Below are 25,226 nucleotides of genomic sequence, written 5' to 3'. Positions count from 1 at the left end.
ATAATCTGGGGTCCCGGGTCCGTCCCCTAAGAACATTTTTTTCCCAGAATCAATATCGATAATATCAATATAACTAATATCGAACGGCACTGTTATATAGGGGAGAAAACTTTAGATTCCAAATTATTGTCCATTTCCGTAGAAAAACATGAACGAAGCCTTCGAAATCCCTAACTAATAACTTTTCCCCAAAACCTTTTCGCCCTACCACTGAATGCCTATGATTTTCAAAACAAAGAAAAACAAGTTTCCCCATCTTGTGGCGTATGTGTATCAGTGAGGACACAATAAAATGAAAACTAAAACAGAGAAAAAAAAACAACAACTGCGATAAAAAAAAGTGTTCAGTGCAAAAGTGCAATAACTGTTTAACAAACAACAAGAAAGATATTAAATGTAAAGGCCAAGCTGTGCATACAAAGCAACTGCTCGCACGCACATACACACACACCAACTAGCTATAAATAAAATATGTATACACACAAATACACAATGTAGAAGACAATAAGAAGACGAAAAAAAAAACTTAACAACGCAAAAGAATAGCGAAATAAATGTAAAATTGAAACACACGTTTTTTTTTGTATTCAAAAATGTTATAATTAAACGCATATTTATTAATATGTTTGATAAGCATAATTATAAAAAAAATTAATACTTATGCATTAATATAATTCACGTTTGTTGTGTATTTTCTTTTTCTTGGGACTAATAGTAATATTAGAGGATTAGTTTTTTATTCTTTGTAATGGCAAAACTTTTGTGATTTGATAAATTATTGAAATAAAATTATTATAAATCACAAGAGATTTGCATTATAATAAAGAGGGAGGGATAATATATAACTTATTTAATAGTAACGATATAAATTTTCTAAAAACTACAAAAAAGTTATAGAGAGGGATTTTTAGGTGATTTTAAAACGATTTTTGTCAAAGAAGAATGGTGATTTTTGTATGGTTACAATTAAAGTCTAGCACTGCATGGCAGTGCTAAACCCTAAATGTAACCAAATATTTTAGGATTTTTTTAATTTACAAAAATACCAAAGATTTTTTTAGGATTGCAAACGGATTTTTAGGCCGTTGCGCTAATTAGCTCCTGGCTTTTTTTTGGTTTCCAATTCAAGGGGGAATTATCAGCTAACTCTATTCCTTAAATTCGATTTTTTTGTGTAGGTATAACTGCTTTCTTTCCTTTCTTCTTGTTTGCTTCTACTCCTGGACGACTTGTTTTTCACCTTCTGTGTATTTTGCTTTTTTTTCTTTTCAACTTGTTTTTCTTTCAGTAGTTTCTTTTCTTTGTGTTTAATTGTTGTTGCATGGAATAATTAATTGCGTCTCAGTTCTTGCCTCCGGCCGTTACGGCTTTCTTATTATTGTTAGTGTTCATAAATTTGGTTAACAGTTTTCTGGAATGTCCACTGGGATCAAAATGATTGGTATTTTCATGGGCCTCACGTTTGGTACGATTTTTACCGCTGTGACCAGAGAACACATATTTGTCCTGATCATAGTTGTAGTGTTCGTATTCATCAAAGTAAGCCTCAGACATGTTGGCGTTGACGATGTGGAACTTCCCTTCAAGCGACAAAAAAAAGTTTTTTTTTTTTAAATTTCACTTGGATGTGTGTTTTCTGGTTCCTTTAAAATCGCTTGCTTTGATATTCAGTAGTTGTGTTTGTTTTCCAAATGCACTCTTTCAAAGAAAGAAAAAACGAACGGTTTTCTTTGTTGTTGTTTGTTTGTTTGTTAAACGATGGAGACTTCCGTTAAGTCTATGCAGCACAGTGATTTACTCACAATTAAACTTGCCTCAGCATTGCCGGGCCTTTTATATATGTCTCCCCCATGGCGCTCAAAACATTTGGGGAGAGCATGTAAACAAATGAGAGACAGAGACAAATTTCTCTCGATTTTAAAAATACCCATTTCATATCTCTGTTTTCTTTTTTAAACCTCTCTCACCCGGTCTCCCACCATTCAATGTTTTGTTCAATTATCTTTGTTTGTTTTTTTTTCGTCGTTGTTGTTTTTGTTTCTGTCTTAACACTCAGAAGATAACCTCACTTATTGGTTTGTGTGGTGGTCGTCAAAACATCTGATTGATTTTTGACAATTTTACGATAACCTATTTGTTGTTACAGATATTGCGTTCTAGAATGGAATTCTACAAAAACAAGAATGCACATATGAAGTAGCACAAGATGTCTGGGGGTACAGTCATATAACTTTAAATTTTTGACTGATTCATTAGATAAATTCCCCATTTGAAGTGACAATTCATTGCATTTCCTTAAAAAAAAATTATTGATGAAATTTAACACAAATTTGGGGTAATGATAAAAATAGAACTATAGTCATCATTGGATAATTTCTGATAAGCATAAAATTTCAAAACCTAGTTCGAATGCAGAAAGCTTTATATCCAGGCCGATGTTATTAAGCATTGGAACTGATAAAATGTGAAATCGAATGGAAACTAAAATCTTTACAAATTTTAATTTTATAGAGTTATTTTTAGACTGTACACGAAGTCTGGTTATTGTGCACTAAATGGCCAATATCAGTCCAAACTACCTGTATTTTGGCACATCCTACTGAATTAAGTCTAGAAACAATTAAATCAAATTTAGAGAAAATCGGTTCAAATATGGCTATAGCTCCTATATATATGTTTCATCCGATTTGAGGTTTTAATGATATTTGGTACCATATATAAGATACAACCCAGAAAAACCTCTGCCAAATTTTATCAAGATCGGTTTAGATTTCATATAAATATCTTCAACCAACTTCGGGTTAATTGTATACCAAAAGACCAATATCGGTCCAAAAGACCTAACATCCAACCGAATTCAGTCTAGAAACAAGTACATCGAATTCGGAGAAAACTGGTTCAGATATAGTTATAGCTCCCATATATAGGTTCCATCCGATTTGGTATTTTAGTCCCCCACATTCTTAATGTCCATACCAATGATGTTTAGTATTAGATATCAGATACAGCTCGGAAATACCTCTGCCAAATTGTATCAAGATCGATTCAGTGTTGGATATAGGTCCCATATATATCTTCAACCGATTTCGGGTTAAGTGTGCACCAAATGGCCAATATAAGTCCAAATGACCTAAATTTTGGCACATCCACCCGAACTCAGTCTAGAAGCAAGTACATCAATAACCGAAGTTATGGAAACGGGTTCTACCTCCTGTGCCAGATCATTGCCTATATAGTTTCATATTTTGCTATAGCCCTCCAGAATTCCCTGTATTTGGTATGAGATGATTTTAGCAATATTTTTCAGAGAAATCTTTTAAAATTCGGTGTGAAGAGTTTGTAGTGGGTTCTGTCTTCTGTGACAGTTGAACACGTCCTATTTTACTGCCCTGCTGTTAAAAATAGGGACTTAGAAACACCTATAACTGCATAAGCTCTCTAACAACAAGAGCAACAGACATAATTGACATAGGTTGTAGTACCAATTAAGATCTTCCAATACGAAATTTAAAACGATTCGGTGAATAATGTTGTTGAAATTATCAAAATACCGAATATCGAAAGGTACCGTTATTTGAGGGCCACACGAAGACTTGGACCTGCATACAAAAATTTTTGTCATAGGCTTTAGTACCCATTACGAACTTCAAATATGAAATTTTAAATAATTCCGGTGAATAATGTCGCTAAAATCGTCAAAACACCGAATATCGGGAGGTACCGTTATTTGAGGGCCATACGAAGACCTGAACCTGCATACGAAAATTTTTGCCATAGGTTGTAATACCCATTAAGATCTTTCAAAACGAAATTTGAAACGCTTCAGGTGAATAATGTTGCTGAAATCATTAAAATACCGAATATCGGGTGGGCTATACGAAAACGTGTACCGACCTGTCCCATTTAGGAACGTAAGCTGCCCACTGAGAAAATATGCATGTATGCAAAATGTTAGCCTTCCATCTCAATTCCTTCGAAAGATAGCATGATTACAATAGACAGACACTCAAACAGACGGACATCGCTAAATCGACTTAGAATTTTACGTTGATCAAGAATATATATACTCTTTTGAGTCTGACATGAGTATTACGAGGAGTTACAAACGGAATGATAAAGCTAATATACCCTCCATAGAATGGTGGAGGGTATAAACATGATTTCGTTTGGCGCCCAATTTCGTTTATTTTTGCGTATTCCAAAACGTCCCCTTGAGCTTCTGTAGTGTTAAATTCTATAATGCATTCTTGTTTAAAAAATTAATGCGCAATTTCTGATTTTGTTTCTTCCTCAAAATCCTATTGTGGCCATGCTTCACCCTTAACGTTTCTCTCCCGCTTTCTTTTGATTTTCGACTTTTTTCGCTGAACACAACATTTGCAAACAAACAAGGTATGCTTGCCTGCCTATACTCACGTACAGAATACAGTAAAAGGTTGAATAAAAGTATACGATGAATATGTATGTTTGAAATAATTAAAATTTAGCAAATTTTAAAGCCTCTATCATAGCATGTAGGGTATATCGAGTTTCGTCATACCGTTTGTAACTCTGGGAAACCTCGCAAAACTTTTCACATGTATAAAGCAAACAATGGTTAAAAATTGTAGTCCTGGGGCTGAATTCTTGTTCTATGAACACATTTTTTCACATTTTTTCCGAATTTTTAAATAAGGTTTTGATTTTTTTCAAATTTTTTCCGAATTTTTAAAAAAGGTAGTGATTTTTTCACATTTTTTCCGAATTTTTAAAAAAATATATGCTGGTGTGAGTCTTATAAAAACGGCATATAATTCAATTGATTGTAACAACAACATGAGGCTTCAATATAGTGGTGCCCAGTGTGACCGCTGGAAATTTTCAAAAAGTGTCACAAAAAGTATCATTTCTTGAAAAAAGTGGCACATATCATTTTAAATGGTGGCACAGAAAGTGGCACAATTTATTTCACATTTCATTTAAAAAATAACAGTTTAGAACAAAACAACAAATTCATCTATATGTAATACTATATAGTAATAATATATGTATGTACATATTGCATATTTAACCAGTAAATAAAGCCTTGAAGTCGGACGGGGCCGACTTTATGATACCCTACACCACTTTGCTAATTTAGTAGAGCTCCGCATAACAATTAAAAGTTTTTATGGGAGAACTAAATCATACACGCTATGATTATAATTATAATTTAAAGTTCAAAGGACTAAATATGCCGAAGCATTTGTATCTTTTAAATTCGGACTTGTATTGCCCATTTGGTGCACAATTAGTTTGAAATCGGATAAAGATATATATGGCAGCTATATCCAAATCGGAACCGATCTCGATAAAATTTGGCAAAAGTTATTTCTGAGCTGTATTTGATATATTTCCCTGAATATGGTTGTTACGGAGTGCATATTACGGTTGTGGGTAACAAATATGACAAATATATATATGGGAGCTATAGCTATATATGAACCGATCTACACCAAATTTGACATACTAGCTTCTAGACTCAATTCGGTCGTAAGTGCCAAATTTTATCCAATTTGGGCAAATATTAGACGTTTGGTGAACAATCAGAGGTAAATCGGACGAAGTTATATATGGGAGCTATATCCAAACCTGAACTTCGTCCTTGGGCCAAACAAATGATTTGTACAAAATTTCATCTGGATAGGGCAATAAATGCGAACTGTACTTTGTTTACAAAAAATACATGAACAGACAGACGGACGGACGGACATGCACAAATCGAATCAGAATGTGATTCTATGCAGATCATCAAAAGGGACTATGGGTCTATCACGTTTCCTTGTGACCACCTTGTGGTGTAGGGTATAACAAGTAAAAAAGCTGTAAGTTCGGCCGGGCCGAACTTTGAATACCCTCCACCATATGGTACAAATTTGGCAATTTTCAAAAAACTAAAATCCATTAAAAATTCTGTGAAAATCTTAAAAATACCGAATGTAGCCGGATATTAGGGTCTTTACGACGACGTGGATCTGCATACGCAACTTTTGTCATAAGCCTGCACAGACAATTTTCTGGCACAGGATGTAGTATCCATTACGAACATCAAATACAAAATTTGAAATAATTCCGGTAAAAATTGCATCTAAAATCAACAAAATACTGAATATCGGGGTACCGTAATATGTGGGCTATACGAAGACGTGGACCTGAACGAACAATTTTCTATCACAGGCTGTAATATCCATTACGAACTTCAAATGCGAAAATTGAAACAATTCCGGTAAATAATGTCGCTAGAATCACCAAAATACCGAATATCAGGGGGTACCGTTATATGGGGGCTATACGAGGACCTGCACAGACAATTTTCTGTCATAGGCTGTAGTAAAGTAATTAAAAATGTCTCTTAATGTTGTTCCAGAAATAAACCAACAGAACCATGTTGACAACTTTGAGCATGCGAAAACCACTTACAAACACCTAATATAAGAGCGTTCGCTCTGAAATTTGCTATCGCAAATTGGAAATGGCAGCGTACGACGCTTTTCATTGTTTCATTTCATTTTATTGTTTTAAATACAGCATTTAGATTAAAATATACGTAGTTTAAAAAAAGGTGGCACAATGTATAAAAAAGTGGCACAAAAATTCAAAAAAGTGGCTCATTTAGGATCAAAATAAAAAAGTGGCACAAAGGTATCAAAGCCCAAAAAAGGTGGCAAAATTGATACTTTAGTGGCACAACGGTCACGCTGGTGGTGCCATAAACAACCGGATTGGCATCTTTTGTTTGCTGAAAGAAACAAAAAAAAACAATAAATTGTTTACATACAAACATCAATTTACAAAATCTCTTTTGAAAACAACACTACTCTCCGTATGTGCGGCGCACAAGAAATTCATTTCTCTCCTCTGCTAATGAGAATTTCTTATGTATTTATCTCTCTCTCTCTCTATTTACAAATTTACATGCTCTTTACTCTCATAAAGCGGTTTTATTTCGTTTTTTTTTTGGTTTATTTACGTTGTTAGTTTTTGTTTTTCTTTTTTCGACAAATTTCTAGCCATAGAAATTTGTAGAATATTGTCCTCTTTCTTCATCTAATGTTGACCCACATGAAGAATACATATACATACATACATAGAACATTACCTTGCATGTGGTATAGTTGTTGTTTTTAGTTTGGGTCTTTGTTTATAGATTCTTATTTTTTTATTTTATTATTATGAAATACCTTGTTAATTATTTCATAATATTTGGCCCAAATGGCGCACTGTTTTTTTCGGGGGAAAATTAGATAAGAGAGAGAAAAAAGTGGTTTCCTAAAAATCACTTTTTGCAAATGAGTCATTTTATTTTTTTTGCGCTTTGTTTCGTTATTTTCATCTACATACCTGGGCCAACCGGTTGATTTTTGTTTAGATGCGAAAATGGAAACAAAACAAAAATAGGAAATGGCACGATGGCCGATGTGTTCAAGTCGAACGGGTTGTACCCTTTTCGGCCAATGTTATTTGTAGCAGTGGCCGGGTGGTTGACAGAATCACATGTCAGGCATGTCTATGGAATATTCCACTGGACCAGGAGGTGGGGTAAGTGAAAATAATATTGAATGTAAATATTACAACATTTTGCTTTGTTGTTTTGTAATCTTTTTTTGTTAATGTATTTCAGGTTCACAATTTACTGATAACTGTAACGGAATGAGAAACATTTTATAACTCTACTTCCAGTTAAGAACAATTTTAATTGGCGATACGTTAGTCAACTTTTGGTCTTGAAAAGTCTATGTTGACACTCTGTCAGTGGCAAGAATCACAAGGTGAGCTTTTAGTAAAGCGAGATCTAAGGTTTATGGCAGAAAAATAAGGTGGGTTTTGACGACAGATGTACAGGGTGAGATAAAAAAACTGCAACAAAGTCAAACTCCATAATTTTTACATTTTTTTAAATTTTATTGAATGAAATCAAAAAATGTCAGAAAATCATCAAATATTAATATAAGTTTAGATTTGTTCAAATTGATCACCTTTGGCACGAATTATGCCCTTCAAACGGCAAATGAAACCGTCACACGCTGCCCGAATGTTGCTCTGCTGTATTTTGGCCCATTCCCGGCGAGGCGCTTGCTTGAGGTGATCGACACTTTGGTATTTTTTAGTGCCAACCTTGCTTTCCAAAATACTCCAGACACAATAGTCCAACGGATTGGAATCCGGAGATTTTGGTGGCCATTGTGCGTTTGAAATGAAGCGAGGAACCTCATTTGTGGGGGAGGTACCAGAAGTAGTTGCCCAATATATCCCATATTCACAGCACATTGTGTGAGAGAATCTGATGCTTATTTCGGATGTTATTATCGTTTTGGTTATTCAAAACTTTGACCCTTTGTGGGGGAGGTACCAGAAGGAATGGTCTGATCTCTACCGTCTTTATAACAGATTTTGTGTTGATAGAAATATTGAGATGTACCAAGTCTAAATGAAATCGGATGTTCATTTCTCGATTTATGAACTTCATGGATATTCAAAATTTTGACCCTTGTGGGAGGAGGTACCAGAAGAAGTCGTCCGATATAATCCATCTTCACATAAGACTTTGGGTCAATAAAAATATTGTGATGTGTGTAATTTGAACATTTTATAAGAGTTATAATTGTTAAAAATGTTGACCCTTTGTGGGGGAGGGGAGGTACTTGATGAAGTGTAGAGATATTGTCCATTTTCGCACCTGACCTAGCACTGATGCAAATATTAGGATTTGGAGAGTTGGAGCAAAATCGGATTATATTTTCCCTTTCTGTGCTGTAAAATATTTCTTTTTTCAAAATTTCGACCTTTTGTGCCGATCTCCGTACTCAATCTAAGTTTGATAATAATATTACTATTTAGTTTGAACCAAATCGGATACTCCTTTCGAGAGTTATCGGGGGCACCAGCCAGACAGACGGACAGACATCGCTAGATCGATTCCAAATGCCCTGAACCTAGGGTCCAAAGCCGTTATCTCGATAAGGCACGTTTTTCGTCGTATCAAATGATATATACCCTCTCTAGCCATATGGCTGAGGGTATAATAAGGGGTTCACCAATCAGACTAAATTTCAGAATTAGTTTTCGTTTTGTTTACTGGTTGCCATAGTCGAAGTATACAAGTAGATGCATCAACGGGTGGGAACATTGATATGTCAACATTTTTAAATGTTTTGTCAAATATAAGTAAATGTTTATGTTTTCTTTTGCGAACCAAATCGGAAGTTGTTATGATATGCATTTTTCAACAATTTTTACAAATTTCAATATTTTTTCATACATTTTCAATTCCAAAATCGGTTGGACAATCTATTGTCCATTGGAGCAGTGTCAATGTGACCTTCCTGTATCCTACCATGTTTCCTGGTCATGTACAAAAAAACCCGCAATATTTTTTTTAAGGCTTCCACAATTTAACTTAGACTTAAATTTAGACGAATAAATTACCCATTCCTCCTATTAAATATACGATACTTCTCCAAACTATTATAGCAACATAATTAAATTATATTCATCAAAACACAATACTTTTTCTCCGCAGCAAAACTTTTGCATTTTTAAATCACTTTTCAGCGGGTTAACGATGGCAAATCGACGAGAAGACCACAATCTTCATGTGTATGTAGGTATGTATGTTTGTATTTATGAAGAGTGTTATAATGTATTGACATGTTTGCAAAATGCTGATAACGTTCACAATTCGCAATTGTGGAGTCGCACAACAATCAACCGCACACATTCGAACGTTTAACATTCATGCGGCATAAGGTAGTTGACCTATTGTTTTACTGTTGTTGTTGCTGTTTTTTTTTTTGCAAAACACTTGTAGAAACGAAAACAACATAGGTACGTCTCTAGAAAATATGAGAAAGGTGTTCGTTCAGCTTGTGCTAAGCGAAGGTGACGCATGAGCTAGGTTGAAGATGTCAAGCGAGGGAAGTGGTGGCTTGAATTTACTTTTGCAAAACAACATTTTTATATCAGAAATGGGTTTTAAGAAAGCAACAATTACTGAGGAGGATTACAGTTTAAATGAATTATTAAAATGCAGGATTATAACCTAAAACATAATCAACATTTGAGCCGTTGTTACATAGTTTTTCTTTAAAAATAACCATTTCACCGTTGTTTTTTTAACTCATAACATAAAACGGAAACTCTTTTTTTGCTAATTTGAGCAATAAAGAGAGGCTTTCACTTGTCACATTTTGCCATTTCCATTGAATTCTTCTTTTTACATGTCAATCAAATTGAAAGTAACGGTCAAAGTCAATTGGTAACTAATGCAGCAACTGTGAATGACCAAACAAAGAAACCAAACAGCTGAGTATAAAACAATCATTCACAATAGATATCAACATGGCTATGTTACCAGATCGATTTATTTTAATAAGACCCAGTAAAATTGTCGGTTATTGCGTTGCCCTGTGGTTGAAAATATAAAAGAATGTTTAGCACATATAAAGGATTTTGTTTGCCTTGAACGCAATTTCTTGTATTTGTTTTTCTATTCTAATTCTGCTTGGTTTTCCCCAACATACCAAACATATATTAGACGACAATTCGGTCGTGAACAATATAATAAAAATGGTGTTTCAAAATTTTAAAACAATGGTTGAGAAACATTTATGTAAAAAGCAATCACGCGATTTAAAGACGGAATTCTTAAGGTAATGATGAGTAATAAATCTGGGAATCTGGTATCTGGTGGTATATATTTATTATTTCAATCTCATTTCAGACGGGAGCCATCAAAATATTTGCAGGAATTCAAAAGAAGTTTAAATTAGTGGAAAAGATGCCGAGAAGGCTTATATTGAAAAAAAATACATATAGGAGCCGAATTCCACAAAATAGAAATTTACGTCCCGAAATTTTGCACAACAAATCTGAAATCGGATTAAGAATACATATGGGAGCTATATCCAAATCTTAGCCTATCTCGATAAAATTTGGCAGAGATATTTCCGAGCTCTATAAGATATCTGGATATCGAATGTATATTACGAATGTGAGGAACTTAAACACCAAATCGGATGAAACATGTATATGGGAGCTATGGCTATATTTGAACCGATTTTCATCAACTTTAAATTACTTGCTTCCGGACTGAATTGGGTGTGCCAAATTCAGGCCATTTGGTCGTATATTGGCTATTTGGTGCTCAATTAATCCGAAATCGGTCGAGGATATATGAGGGAGCCATATCCAAATCTGAACCGATCTTGACAAGATTTGATACACTTATTTCAGAGCTATATTTGATATTTGGTACCAAAGATAATTGTTGTGGAGTACATTTTATGCATTTGAGGGACTTAAAACTCCAAATCGGATGAGCTATAGCTATATCGGAACCGATTTTCACCAAATTTAAAGTACATGTTTTTAGGATGAATTAAGCAATAATTGCCAAAATTCAGGCCATTTGGTCGGATATTGGCCACTTGGTGCACAATTAACCCGAAATCGGTTGAAGATGTATATGGAAGCTATATCCAAATCTGAGGCGATCTTGATACAAATTAACAGAGGTATTTTTGAGTTCCATAGGTTATCTGGTACCAAATATTCTTGTGGAGTGCCTATTACGCAAGTGAAGGACTTAAAACCCCAAATCGGATGAAACATAGATATGGGAGCTACAACTATATCTAAACCGATTTTCTATAAATTTGATGTACTTACTTCTAGACTGAATTCGGTCGCATGTGCCCAAATGCAGAACATTTGGATTGATATTGGCCATTTGGTGCACAATTAACCCGAAATCGGTTGAATATATATATGGGAGCTATATTTAAATTTGAACCAATTCTCACCAATTTCAATAGGGTTAGTCCTTGGGCCAAACAAATATTGTTTGGAAAATTTCATCATAATCGGATAAAAAATGCCACCTGCATTTTGTTTCCAACAATACATGGAAGGACAGACATGCATAAATCGACTCAGATTTACAACAAAGATCCATCGTGCTCGACATCCAGACACAGATGGACGGACGGATGGACATCGCTAGATCGACATCAAATGTCCTGAAACGGATTTGGTCCAAAGAGGCCTAGGGTCTAAAATCGTTATTAGGATGAGACACATTTTGGCCGTATCAAATGATATATATCCTCTCTACCCATATGGCTAAGGCTATAATAAGAAAATATTTTTCATTTCATGTTTTCATAGAACATGACCTACATATTGTCGGCCAAAGAGGGTCACATAACAATAGATGTAAAAACTACTAAGTTATTATCAAAAGTAGCCTTCTTGGCAGACATCATGTCTTCTTCTCAGAGAAGGCCTTGGTATAGAAGAAGAATCCAGCCCCTGGTATTTTCTTCGAAAACTGTTAAGGTTTGTCAAATGTATTTGATATTGTCATCTAAACAAAACTTTTTTAAACACATCCAATGGCATTACAAATTCAGAAATCGGGCCCACACATCCAATATTCTCGAAAATCCTCCTTTTGTCAGGAAGCCCCAAAGCTCTCATCTTGGTTTTTCTTGTCATTTTTTTATATTCTCTTTTATATCCCTCTCCATGTCATGTTTAACGAAATCAGCTGATTTTGTTTGAGTGAATTACATTCCTTCTTCTTTCACTTATTTTTAAGCCGTAACCGATTTAGAAGCGCATGCCACAAAGGTTTGTAAACAGACGTAACCGGCCCTCAATTAACAGTTCTAAAGGTCCACCTGTCTATCTATTAAGCTTTTACGATTTATGTACCCTTAAAGAACAATTAATTTTATTTATTTTTTACTCTTTTTAATTCAAAATACAATTTTTCTTCGATTCCAATCCATGGCGGTCTCAACAATTGTTGTGCCCCGATAAAAATCCACAGCTACAATATTGGCATTGGCACCCAAGTCATTGGCATACAGCTGGGAGACACGCCAATTAACTTTGTCTGCCATTTTCCGCAGACCACCAAATTTATTGACAATTACATCCCAGGCTTTGGGTGTCAGTTCAGCCATATCGGCCAGAGGGCGACTTGAGAGGCGTCTAAAAACAAAGAGAACGATTATTTTTTATTCCTCTGATTTTCGAAAACTTTTGATTTACTTACGAAACATCACTGTCATTGATGGACCTTAGGAAAGCCTCTAAATCCGACCACTTTTGAACATTACCCCATCGCTGTTCGACAGAGCCAAACAGGAGATGTGGATATCTTTGTACCATTTCAGGTTTATCATAGGCCAGTATGACATTTTGTCTTCGTGACCAGATGTCATTTAATGTCGCCCGCCATGTTGCCGACGGATGTACAACCAATTCGCCAAAGTGTTCCTTAAGGAATTCAGCCAATTTGTGATGAATTGTTAGATTTTTACCGAATCCTGAAATGAAAAAAAAAATAAAATTTATTTTAAATGAGGAATTCAGATGTAGATTAGCTAGGATAACTCCGCAAGATCTTAAGAACTAATGTAAAGAAGTAAGCAAATATGAAATAAAAGAAATTTCCAAATAGAAAGCAGAATAGGTCTTCTCTCACAGAGAAGCCCGTATAGGTCTTCTCTCACAGAGAAGGCCGTATAGGTCTTCTCTCACAGAGAAGGCCGTATAGGTCTTCTCTCACAGAGAAGGCTGTAGAGGTCTTCTCACACTGTGAAGGCCGTATAGGTCTTCTCACACTGAGAAGGCCGTATAGGTCTTCTCACACTGAGAAGGCCGTATAGGTCTTCTCACACTGAGAAGGCCGTATAGGTCTTCTCACATTGAGAAGGCCGTAGAGGACTTATCGCACAGAGAAGGCCGAAGAGGACTTCTCACACAGAGAAGGCCGTCGAGGACTTCTCGCACAGAGAAGGCCGTAGAGGATTTTTTCTGACAGAGAAGGCAGTATAGGACTTCTTCTCACAGAGAAGGTCGCATAGGAGAAGATTTTCAGCTCTTATATGGAGAAGACTTTCAGCTCCTCTGGGAGAAAACCTTCAGCTTTTCTGAAAGAAGGCCATACGGCCTTCTCTGAGAATGCCGTATAGGACTTTTCAGAGAAAAGAAAGGCCGTAAAACCTCCCACAGACGAAGTTTTCTTGGAAAGGTATCTTCCTAAAGCCCATTTAATGGGTCCACTTTTTTTTGTCATAAAAGACCCTTCTCATATCCGAATACCTACCCACTGGAAACTCCTTTAAACCGAATATAACAATTTCATTTGTCTCCTCCACAAAATCCTTGACTTGATCAATAATCTCCACCAAAGGTCTCTGCCGTGTAATGCCATGATTTATGAAAAACAATTCCGGCGTATTGCGATGATATCCCACCCGGATGTCCAAATAGCGGATGCCATGCATTAGCTGGCCTCGCACATCATCATCCTGACACAGGGAATATTTGGTGACCAGCGTTTCGTGATGTAAAGGATCAAAATTAATGCGATATGAACCGGAATCATGGGAACCAGGTATGAAAAGGTCACGCATGCGCAGCGATCCAATTTGCGATCGCATTTCATTCATCCAGCGAGGAAAGGCACGCAAACAGGTGGTGGCCAGAATCGATCCATCGCCGTTTACATAGGCGGCCCAGTAACCATAACAACTCGTCTGACTGGTCACATTTTTCGAGAGATCATAGTCGAAGGGTACTCCGGTGGTGAACCATAGGGAATTTGCTGTGGGTTTGAGGGCGGCCACAATGTGATTGCTGCCATTGTTGGAAATCCAATAGTGTATGTCTTTGGCATTGTAGGGTGACCCTTTGGAGGGGGCTGTGGTGGAGGTGGGTTCCACTCCCGCACCACTGCCATCCTCTTGTATTGATAAATCATCAGAATCTACCCCCACTCCCTGCTCATCCTTGCTGAACTCTGCCATTGGGGTCCGTTCAGTGGGTATATATTTCAGTTTCTCAAAATGATAGGGCTCCCCTGAGGTTAGCATAATACGATCATCTTCCAGGGCTGGAGCATTTACCCACGATATCTCCAGGAAACGTTTTTGGGCACTTATCGTCAGCCACAGCCGTAATTTGGAGAGATTGTCATCGGGTCGGGAGGCTCCCAAATCCCAGAATTCATTGTCATTGGCAGACATTGTGGGCACGATGTGTTGACAAATCAAGACCACCAGGGTGATAATTCCAAGCACATGTTGTTGTTGTTGCTGGTGTCTGTAGAAATTGTGCAGCATTTTAAATAATCTCCTTGCTTTGTGTCTCTTGAGATATGAATGAATGAACGAACGAAACTGGGTGTAATGTGTGAATGGAAGTGGATGCCGAGGCCTCAAGTAGTGCTTGCTTTTCTCTCAATGAAATGGGTCTTTGCTCTTGACTTAATTCAATTTAGTTCTTGTCGCAGTTGTTTTTGTTTTTTGCACTTTTCAAAATTGGATTATGGACGATTATCGCAATCTTCAATAAAATCTCATGTTCATGAACATCTTATGCCGCCGGCAGGTCTTCTTTTTTTTTGGGAAAAATTCGACGCCTGCTTTGTTTCTTCACTAAATATGATGGTCGCACACAAGTTCAAGCGGAGACTGATTGACTGACTGACTGTTTGACTGGCTGGCTAGCTTACAAGCTGCTATTCCGATCCGTTTCAATCTTAAATTGTTTTTAATTTAGAATGACACCCCGTACTGAAACCATTCTATTCAGACGAGCCTCTATTTATATACTCCAAAAACAACAACAAAAGCAATAGTAGCCGGACATTTCTTTTTATCAATGACGACGACGACAGCTATCTGAGAAATTTAGTAACTGTCCATTTATGGATTGGAAAAAATGTTGTAAACAAACTTACTTTGTTTAAAAATTTGGCCATTGTTCGTTTGAAGTGCAACGTAGATTTTTGAGTGTTCCTTCATTTGCTTCCTACTCGAGCAAATGTCACAAGGAAGAGAAACAAATTTTAAGTCATTTAATCGGACATAACAACAATTTAGTGCAACTATAGACATCTATAGGGCAAAGATTGTGATGGGGAGGAGACAAAATTTTGGCATTTTACTATGTGTTTAATTGGGCGCCATTCACTTGCAGAAATTGATAAGTAATTTCTAAGAGAAATCCTAACTTGCGATTTTAACAATTGGGCGCCATTAAAATCGATGCGCCTACCATGAGACTGATGGAAAATCTCGTGTTTCCTTAATTTTTACCATTTTTGCAATTGGGCGCCATGTAAAATTTTTGGCATTACTATGTGTTTAATTGGGCGCCATCTATTTGCAGAGAGAAATCTTATTTTGCGATTTTTACAATTGGGCGCCATTAAAAGCGATACAAATGCTATGGAACCGAGGAAAATCATCAACACTGCCTAGTTCCTTATTTTTTAGCATTTTTGCAATTGGGCGCCATGTAAAAATTTTGCCATTTTACTAATTGGGCGTCATCTATTTGCAGAAATCGATAAATAATTTCTGGGAGAAACCCTATTTTGTGATGTATTCGAGGAAAAGCATAAAAATTGCCTTGTTCCTTATTTTTTTACTATTTTTGCGATTGGGAGCCATGTAAAATTGTTGGTATTTTACTATGTTTTTAATTGGACGCCATCCATTTGCCGAAATTGATTAATAATTTCTGAGAAATCCTATTCTGCAATTTTGAATTGAGCGCCATTAAAATTGATACGCATACTATGGAACCGAGGAAAAGCATCAACCTGCTTAGTTCCTTGTTTTTTTAGCATTTTTTCACTTGGGCGCCGTGTACAAATGTTGGCATTTTACTAATTGGCCGCCATCTATTTGTAAAAATTGATAAATAATTTCTAAAAGAAATCCTATTTTGTGATTTTAACAATTGTGTGCCATTAAAATCGATACGCTGACTACCATACCGAGGAGGAGCATTGTTCCTTTACTTTAACCATTTATGCAATTGGGCGCCATGCACATTTTTGTATGCATTTTGCTGTGTGTTTAATTGGGCGCCATCTACTTGCAGAAATTGATAAATGATTTCTAAGAAAAAATTCTATTCTGCATACTATGGAACCGAGGAAAAGCATAAACCTTTCCTTGTTCCTTATTTTTTACAATTTTTTCACTTGGGCGCCATGTACAATTTTTGGCATTTTACTATTGGGCGCCATCTATTTGCCGAAAATGGTAAATATTTTCTGAGAGAAATCCTATTTTGTAATGCATGTGAGGAAAAGCATAAAAATTGCCTTGTTCCTTATTTTTTTTACAATTTTTGCAATTGGGCGCCATGTAAAAAAAAAAGTATCAACATTGCCTAGTTCCTTATTTTTTAGCATTTTGGCATTTTACTAATTGGGCGCCATCTATTTCAGAAATTTATAAATAATTTCTGAGAGAAATATTATTGTTCGATTTTAACAATTGGAGGCCATTAAAATTGATATGCGTACTATGATACCGAGGAAAAACACATTCTTCCTCATTTTTTTTTACATTTTTGTAAAATGTATTTTTTTTTGGCATTTTACTATGTGTTTAATTGGGCGCCATCTATTTGCAGATATTGATAAATTATTTCTGAGATCCTAATTTGCGATTTTGACAATTGGGCGCCATTAAAATCCATGCGCATACTAGAGATCGAGGAAGAGCCTTGTTCATTAACTTTAACATTTTACTAATTGGGCGCTATCTATTTGCAGAAATTGATAAATAATTTTTAAAAGAAATCCTATTCTGTGATTTTAACAATTGGGTGCCATTAAAATCGATACGCTGACTACCATACCGAGGTGGAGCATTGTTCCTTTACTTTAACCATTCATACAATTGGGCGTCATGCTCATTTTTTTGCATTTTATTGTGTGTTTAATTTGGCCCCATCTATTTGCCGAAATTGATAAATCATTTCTGAATGAAATCCTATTTTGTGATTTTAACAAATGGGCGCCTTTAATCGCTACGCATACTACGGAACCGAGGAAACGCATAAACATTGCCTAGTTCCTTATTTTTTTTAGCATTTTTGCAACTGGGCGCCATGTAAAAATTTTGGTATTTTACTAATTGAGGTCCATCTGTTTGCCGAAATTAGTAAATAATTTCTGAGGGAAATTCTATTTTGTTATTTTGAACAATTGGGTGCCATTAAAATTGATACACATACTATGGAACCGAGGAAAAACATAAACATTTCCTTGTTCCTTATTTTTTACAATTTTTTCACTTGGGCGCCATGTACAATTTTTGGCATTTTACTATTGGGCGCCATCTATTTGCCGAAATTAGTAAATATTTTCTGAGAGAAATCCTATTTTGTGATGCATGCGAGGAAAAGCGAAAAACATTGCCTTGTTCCTTATTTTTTTGCCATTTTTGTAATTGTGCGCCATGTAAAATTGTTGGCATTTTACTATGTTCCTAATTGGGCGCCATTGGAAATATATCATTTGATTCGGCCAAACGTGCCTCATCGAAATGACGGTTTTAGACCCTAGGTCTCTTTGGACCAAATTCGTTTCAGGACATTTGGAGTCGATCTAGCGATGTCCGTCGAAGAACGTCTGTCTAGCTGGTGCGCATGATAACTCTCGAAGGGAGTATCTGATTTGATCCAAACTTGGTACATCGTAATATTATTATTAACTTAGACCGAGTTCGGAGATGGGCAATATCGGTCCACTCCTTCTGGTACCTCCCACACAAAATGTCGAAATTCTCAAAAAAAATATTTTATTGCACAGAAAGAGAAAGAATAATTCAATTTTTCCCTAACTTTGCAAATTCCAATATTTCCATCAGTGCGAAAATGGACAGTATCGGTCCACTCCATCAAGTACCTCCCCACAAAGGTTTAAAATTCTAAATAATTATAACTCTTTTAAAATGTGAAATAAGAGTCCAATTGTCTTCAAATTTCACACATCACAATATTTTCATTAACTCAAGATCTGGTGTGAATATTCAGTATATCGGTCCACTCCTTCTGGTACCTCCCCCGCAATAGGTCGAAATTTTGAATATCCATGAAGCTCATAAAACACTAAATAAACTTCCGATTCCATTTAGACTTGGTACATCTGAATATTTTTATCAACACAGAATCTGAGATCGGATCATTCCTTCTGGTACCTCCCCCTCAAAGGGTCAAAGTTTTGAATAACCAAACAATCTTAAAATCCGAAATAAGGATCCGGTTCTCTTTAAATTACAAACTTCACAATATTTTTCTCAACCCAAGGTCTCCAGTAAAATGGGATATATCGGTCTATTCCTTCTGATACCTCCCCACAAATGGTCAAAATTTTGAATATTCATGAAGCCCATACGAAATTAACATACGAAATTAACATCTCGATATTTTCATTAACACAAGATATATTATAAGGATGGCAGAGATCGGACCATTCCTTCTGGTAGCTCCCCCACAAAGGGTCAAAGTTTTGAATAACAAAAACGAAAATAAAATCCGAAATGAGCATCAGATTCTCTTTACATTTCACACATCCCATTACTTCTGCTAACTCAAGATATACTATGAAAATGGAATATATCGGTCCACTCTTTCTGGTACCTTCCTCACAAATCCTCAAAATTTTGAATATCCATGAAGCTTATAAAACGCGGAATTAACATCCGTTTCCATTCAGACTTGTTACATCTCAATATTTCCATCAACACAAAATATGTTATAAAGATGGTAGAGATCGGACCACTTCTTCTGGTATCTCCCCCACATAGGTTTCAAGCTTTTGAAAAACAAAACGCTCAAAGAAAGCGAAATAAGCTCCAACTCTCTCTTTAAATACACACTTTTTTTCTAACGCAAAATATTTTGTGAAGATGATATATATCTGCCGACCTCCTCTGGTACCTGGCTAAATATTTCCCTTAACCAGAAATCTGATATGAATATGTAAATTATCGAAATTTATGATTTCGCATTTCGATTTCCTTCAAATTTTGCCCATACAAATATTTTTATCTGTATTAGATGAAATATGAAAATGGAATACTTCGGCACGCTATATCTGTTACCTCAGGCATATTTCCACATTTTCCAAAAATTTCCACATATAAAGTATAGGAAGTAGTCGATATAGCCCAAATCTGGCACGTTTTAATATTTATATCAGTCTTAGCTCAGATACGAATTGGTTAATATTGGCCAACTTCAGAACTTCTTAACCTTACCTAAAAAGGTCAACAGTTTAAATAATCATGACTCAAAGCTGGGGGTATACGTATTTCGCAAAACCGACTGATACTATTTTACTTGTTATACCCTCCACCATGGGTAGGAGGGTATATTAACTTTGTCATTCCGTTTGTAACACCTCTAAATATTCGTCGTAGACCCCATAAAGTATATATATTCATAATCAGCATAAAATTCTAAGACGATTTAGCGATGTCCGTCTGTCTGTCTGTCTGTCTGTCTGTTGAAATCACGATAGAGCCCACATTATTTGACGTAGACCTTTGAAATTTGGCACAAGTGTGTGTATTATCCCTAGGATGGTTGGTATTGAAAATGAGATATATCGGTCCACGTTTTGGTATAGCCCCCATATAACGGTACCTACCGATATTCGGTATTTTGATGATTTATGCCACATTTTTTCACGGATTTGTCTGAAAATTGGTATTTGTAGGTCACAACGGGTCCCTGAGCGTGTGGCAAAACATTGCATGTATAGGTCCACGTTCTGGTATAGTCCCCATATAACGGTACCTCCCGATATTCGGTATTTTGATGATTTATGCCACATTTTTTCACTGATTTGTGTAAAAGTTGGTATTTGTGGGTCATAATGGGTCCTAGTTCGTGTGGCGAAACATTGTAATTATAGGTGCACGTGTTGGTGTAGTCCCTATATAACGGTACCTCCCGATATTCGGCATTTTAATGTTTTTTGCCACATTTCTTCTAATGTTCTTTTACCCTAGGGTGGAGTGTATTAAAAGTTTGGCCCGGTCGAACTTAATGTTTTTTTACTTGTTTTTTTACCATTTTTGCCATCGGGCGCCATGTAAATTTTTGGAATTTTTACTTATTTTTTGTAATTATGTAATTATTTTTTATGTTGCACAGTGTTATGGATTTTCTAAAATTGTCTATGCCAAATCAATTCACCATTCCTAAATCGCATGAGACAAATTTGAAGAAAATGCCGCACAAAGAATAATTGCCCTGGAACTGCAACTAATTTGTAAAATTATTCCAAATTATAAAAAATTGTGTTACCACCTTATTTTAAAGTTTTCAATTTTTTCAGTCCATTCTACAAAAAAATGGCAATTAAACGTTGTTTGACCTATTCTTAGGTGACTCAGCGATCAAACATTGTTATCTTTACATCAAATGCATTTCAAATATGAATTGCAAAAAATATTGACACAAATGTCGTGTTTGGCTAATTGCCGCCGGAATGTAGGAGAGGGGGTGAAACTATTAAACAAATAATAATTTTTTTCTATAAATAATGTCGCGATAGGCCAATAGTCATTACAATAAGTAGTGTCGGACGGACTATCACTTTTTCTGCGTTGTTGAAGTTTGTGGAAATCGTTTGAATAGATGATTTTTCATTTTCACTGAATTTTCTAATTTCTATTGTTTTTCCCAATATTAATTATATGTTTCCGTTTTGTTGTTGTAATTATTTCAATTAATTTTTTTTACAATTTTTGTGAGAATGTTAAAGTTATTGTTTTCTGGTTTTCATTGATGCACTTAGAATGTTCTTGCCATTGTTATTGGTATTCTATTTTATAGTGAAACTAAATTTCCGATTCAACACCGCTCACATTTAAGTCCGATTCTCAACTAAAGCCACAGCCACATGAATGGTGGTGATGAGTGAAATTGCCATGCTCCCACATTTAAATGATGCCGATCCGATTCAGAATGATTTGATGGAGAAAATTAATGATTGTGGTTAGTTTTATTTTGGGGCCCATCTGATTGCCGGCTGGCTATGTGGAGATGATAAATGATTTGGGTTTGAGTAAAAAAATAAATTATTTTCAGACTTAACTCCCTGAGCAGGGGGATTTAAGAGTTCATATAATTATCTCTCTCACTCTCTCTCAATTGGAGAATAATTTATGATTTCTAGTCATTTCTCTTGAGTTGGAGAGTTAAATTAGTTTGTCCGATTCTAATTAGAAAACCAACCGGATTTTTAAGACATAATAAAAGAAGACCTAAAATAATTCTTTATAGATAAGTAGTAGTTATTCTTCAAGGCTAACAGAAGCTCTTTCAAAAAGATAACATGAGATTTTATAATAGAAGGATAGCAAGATCTTTCCTATAGAGGTAAGTAGGTTTGAATTTACTTTGGTTTTTTTTTTGGAATTTTAAAAAGGAACAGAATATCGAATGTTCATATCTAACAATTTAAAAAGTATCAGTCAGAGACAGATGTTCGATTATTTAAAGATTTGACTGTCTATAGAATAGGTTCCGAAGGAATGGACCAATATTCTCAATTTCTTATCAGACCTAAATAAATATGAAATAAATATTGTGGGGGAGGTACCAGAAGAAATGACCCGATCTCCTCTATCTTTACAACAGATCTTGTGTTGATGGATTATTAAAAACGTTAAACCTTTGTAGGGGAGGTACCAGAAGGAATGTTCCGATCTCTACCACAATTATAAAAGATATTGTGTTGATGGAAATATTGAGATGTGCCAAGTCTGAATGGAATCGGATATTAATTTCGCGTTTGATGAGCTTCATGGATATTCAAAATATTGACCCTTTGTGGGGGAACTACCAGAAGGAGTTTATCTATATATTCCATCTTCACACCAGAACTTGTATTAGTAGAAATAATTAGATGTGTGAAATATGAAGAGAACCGGATGCTTATTTTGGATTTTATAATCGTTTTGGTTAATAAGAACGTTGACCCTTTGTGGGGGAGGTACAAGAAGAAATGGTCCGATCTCTGCCATTTTCATAAAAGACCTTGTGTTGCTAGAAATATTGAGATGTGTCAAGTCAGGATGGAATCGGATCTTAATTTAGCGTTTTATGAGGTTCATGGATATTCAAAATTTTGATCCTTTGTGGGGGAGGTATCAGACGGAGTTTATATTTATATCTATCTTCACACCAGACCTTGTGTTAGTAGAAATAATGGGATGTGTGAAATATGAATAGAATTGGATGCTTATTTCGGATTTTATAATAGTTTTGGTTATTAAAAACGTTTACCCTCTGTGGGGGAGGTACCAGAGAAATGGAAAGATCTTGTGTTGCTAGAAATATTGAGATGTGCCAAATCTGAATGGAATCGGATATTAATTTAGCTTTTTATGAGCTTCTTGGATATTAAAAATTTTGATACTTTTGTGGGAGAGGTACCTAAAGGAGTTTATCGTTATATTCCATCTTCACACCAGAACTTTTATTAGTGGAAATAGTGGGATGTGTGAAATATTAAGAGAAACGGATGCTTATTTTGGATTTTATAATCATTCTGATTATTAAAAACGTTAAACCTTTGTGGGGGAGGTACCAGAAGAAATGGTCTGATCTTTGCCATTTTCATAACAGATCTTGTGTTGATTTAAATATTGGGTTGTACCATGTCTGAATGAAATCGGATGTGTGTAGGTTGATAAAATTGTACTCAAATGTATATTATGTCTGCAGGACTTTTGTTATTGAAAGTGAGCCATGTAGGTCCACGTTTTGATATAGCCCCAATATAACGGTACCTCCCTATTTTCGGTATCTGGGTGACTTAAGCTACGTTATTCACCGGAATTGTTTCAAATTTAGTATTTGAAGTTTGTAATAGATACTACAGACTAAGACAGAACATTATCTGTGCAGGTCCACGTCTTCGTGTCGCCCCCATGTAAAAGTACCTCCCGCTATTCGGTATTTTGATGATTTTAGTGGCATTATTCACCGGAATTATTTAAAATTTGGTATTTGAAGTTCGTAATGGATACTACAGCCTAAAACATAAAATTGTCTGTGCAGGTCCAAAGAATTTTTAACGGATTTTATTGGTTTAAAAAATTGACAAATCCGTGCCAAATAGTGGAGAGTATTCAAAGTTCGACCCGGCCGAACATACAGTTTTTTACTTGTTTGTCATAGGTTGTAGTACCCACTAATATCATCTAATACGAAATTTGGAACAATTCCGATCTATAATCTCGACAAAATCATCAAAGTTCCGAATATTTAGAGGTACTGTTATATGGGGACAATAAAACGAAAACGTGGACCGACATAACCGATGGCCTACTAATAAAATACACATGTGTTCAAAATTGTAGCCTTCTATCTCAATGCGTTCGAAAGAATTGACGGACAGACAGTCAGACAGACGGACATAGCTATATCGACTTAGAATTTTACGCTGACCAAGAATATATATACTTTGTTGGGTCTGACATGAGTATTTCAAAGAGTTACAAACGGAATGACAAAGTTAATATACCCTCCATAGTATGCAGGGTATACAAATACCTTTGTGTGTTAAAACTTTCACGACAATCCTTATCCTTATCTTTTAACTTTGTGCAGTTTAATTTTCTCCAGCTACAGTACTTAATCCAGGATTATTTATTTGTTTTAGCCATAAATGTATTGTCATATTCAAGCATATAGTTATACGACCGCCAGAATCCGCTAGGTTAAATTTCACTGGTTTACTGGCTTTCATACCTTTCTAAAACATGACTCATTTCCATTGTTAGGTTTCACACAAGAACTTCTAATATTTATTTATTTTGAAGGTGCAATATTAATGGAGTGAACCTCATGAATTGATGTTTGTATGTACGAGAATGTCTTCGCGGTTTTCTACTTACATATATTGTGCTGTTGAATTCCAGATTCAATAGTATTTAAATTAGTTTTGAGACCAATTTTTTAAATGCAATTTTGTGCGAAATGATTAACAATAGAAGCGTCTATTGATTTCAACGACGTTTGTTTATGATTCTCATGTGATTGTTGTTGTTTGTGACTGTTTGTTTATCAGCTGCTAAATATTATCTCAATCAGCTGTATGAAACGTTAATTAGTTATACGTAACTGCAAGGTGGACATTGTAAAATTGTGATGTCAAAAGAGAAAAAATCAATACATATGGAAATCCCTTCAGGATTAATTGTAGAGATGTATAATAGAATTTTAAGGTAGAAAGGTAATGGGTTGGTTTTTCGTAAAAGAACAAAGGATCTTTGCATGACCAGGTTTTCATTAGTTTGGGGACTAAGATTGCCTTTTTTTACTAAAACGTGTAAGAAACATGTAACAAGTTTTCACGTACTGAATTTTTT

At 35.4% G+C, this 25,226-nt stretch overlaps 2 protein-coding genes and 1 long non-coding RNA gene across 7 annotated transcripts; 1 reads left to right on the top strand and 2 right to left on the bottom strand.

The window, feature by feature from the left end:
• Positions 1–718: 718 nt before the first annotated feature.
• LOC105262361 (nuclear protein 1) lies at positions 719–1,818 on the bottom strand. Its single transcript, XM_011297228.3, has one exon. It carries the CDS (start codon positions 1,552–1,554, stop codon positions 1,342–1,344), a length of 213 nt encoding a protein of 70 aa, XP_011295530.1. The 5' UTR covers positions 1,555–1,818; the 3' UTR covers positions 719–1,341.
• Positions 1,819–10,213: 8,395 nt separating this feature from the next.
• LOC131803362 (uncharacterized) lies at positions 10,214–10,932 on the top strand. The gene is made up of 2 exons (XR_009342540.1): positions 10,214–10,667; positions 10,739–10,932. It is a non-coding gene; the product is annotated as an uncharacterized LOC131803362 (long non-coding RNA).
• A 1,802-nt stretch (positions 10,933–12,734) lies between these two features.
• On the bottom strand, positions 12,735–24,891 carry LOC101887881 (PI-PLC X domain-containing protein 1). Of its 5 annotated transcripts, none has more exons than XM_059124527.1 (4): positions 24,753–24,891; positions 14,135–15,132; positions 13,079–13,352; positions 12,735–13,014 (listed from the first exon to the last, which is right to left on the bottom strand). In XM_059124527.1, exons 2-4 carry the CDS (start codon positions 15,054–15,056, stop codon positions 12,777–12,779), a joined length of 1,434 nt encoding a protein of 477 aa, XP_058980510.1. In that variant the 5' UTR covers positions 15,057–15,132; positions 24,753–24,891; the 3' UTR covers positions 12,735–12,776. The 5 variants fall into 5 exon arrangements, with proteins under 5 accessions (XP_058980510.1, XP_058980507.1, XP_058980508.1 ...); XM_059124524.1 differs by lacking the exon at positions 24,753–24,891 and adding an exon at positions 21,589–21,746 and having other exon boundaries at positions 14,135–15,570; XM_059124525.1 differs by lacking the exon at positions 24,753–24,891 and adding an exon at positions 21,589–21,738 and having other exon boundaries at positions 14,135–15,616.
• Positions 24,892–25,226: the final 335 nt, after the last annotated feature.

This window comes from Musca domestica, unplaced genomic scaffold, assembly GCF_030504385.1.
Source record: "Musca domestica strain aabys unplaced genomic scaffold, Musca_domestica.polishedcontigs.V.1.1 3, whole genome shotgun sequence".
NCBI lineage: Eukaryota > Metazoa > Arthropoda > Insecta > Diptera > Muscidae > Musca > Musca domestica.
The sequence above is the reverse complement of the archived record's forward strand: the minus strand, read 5'-3'. Positions and strand labels throughout refer to the sequence as shown.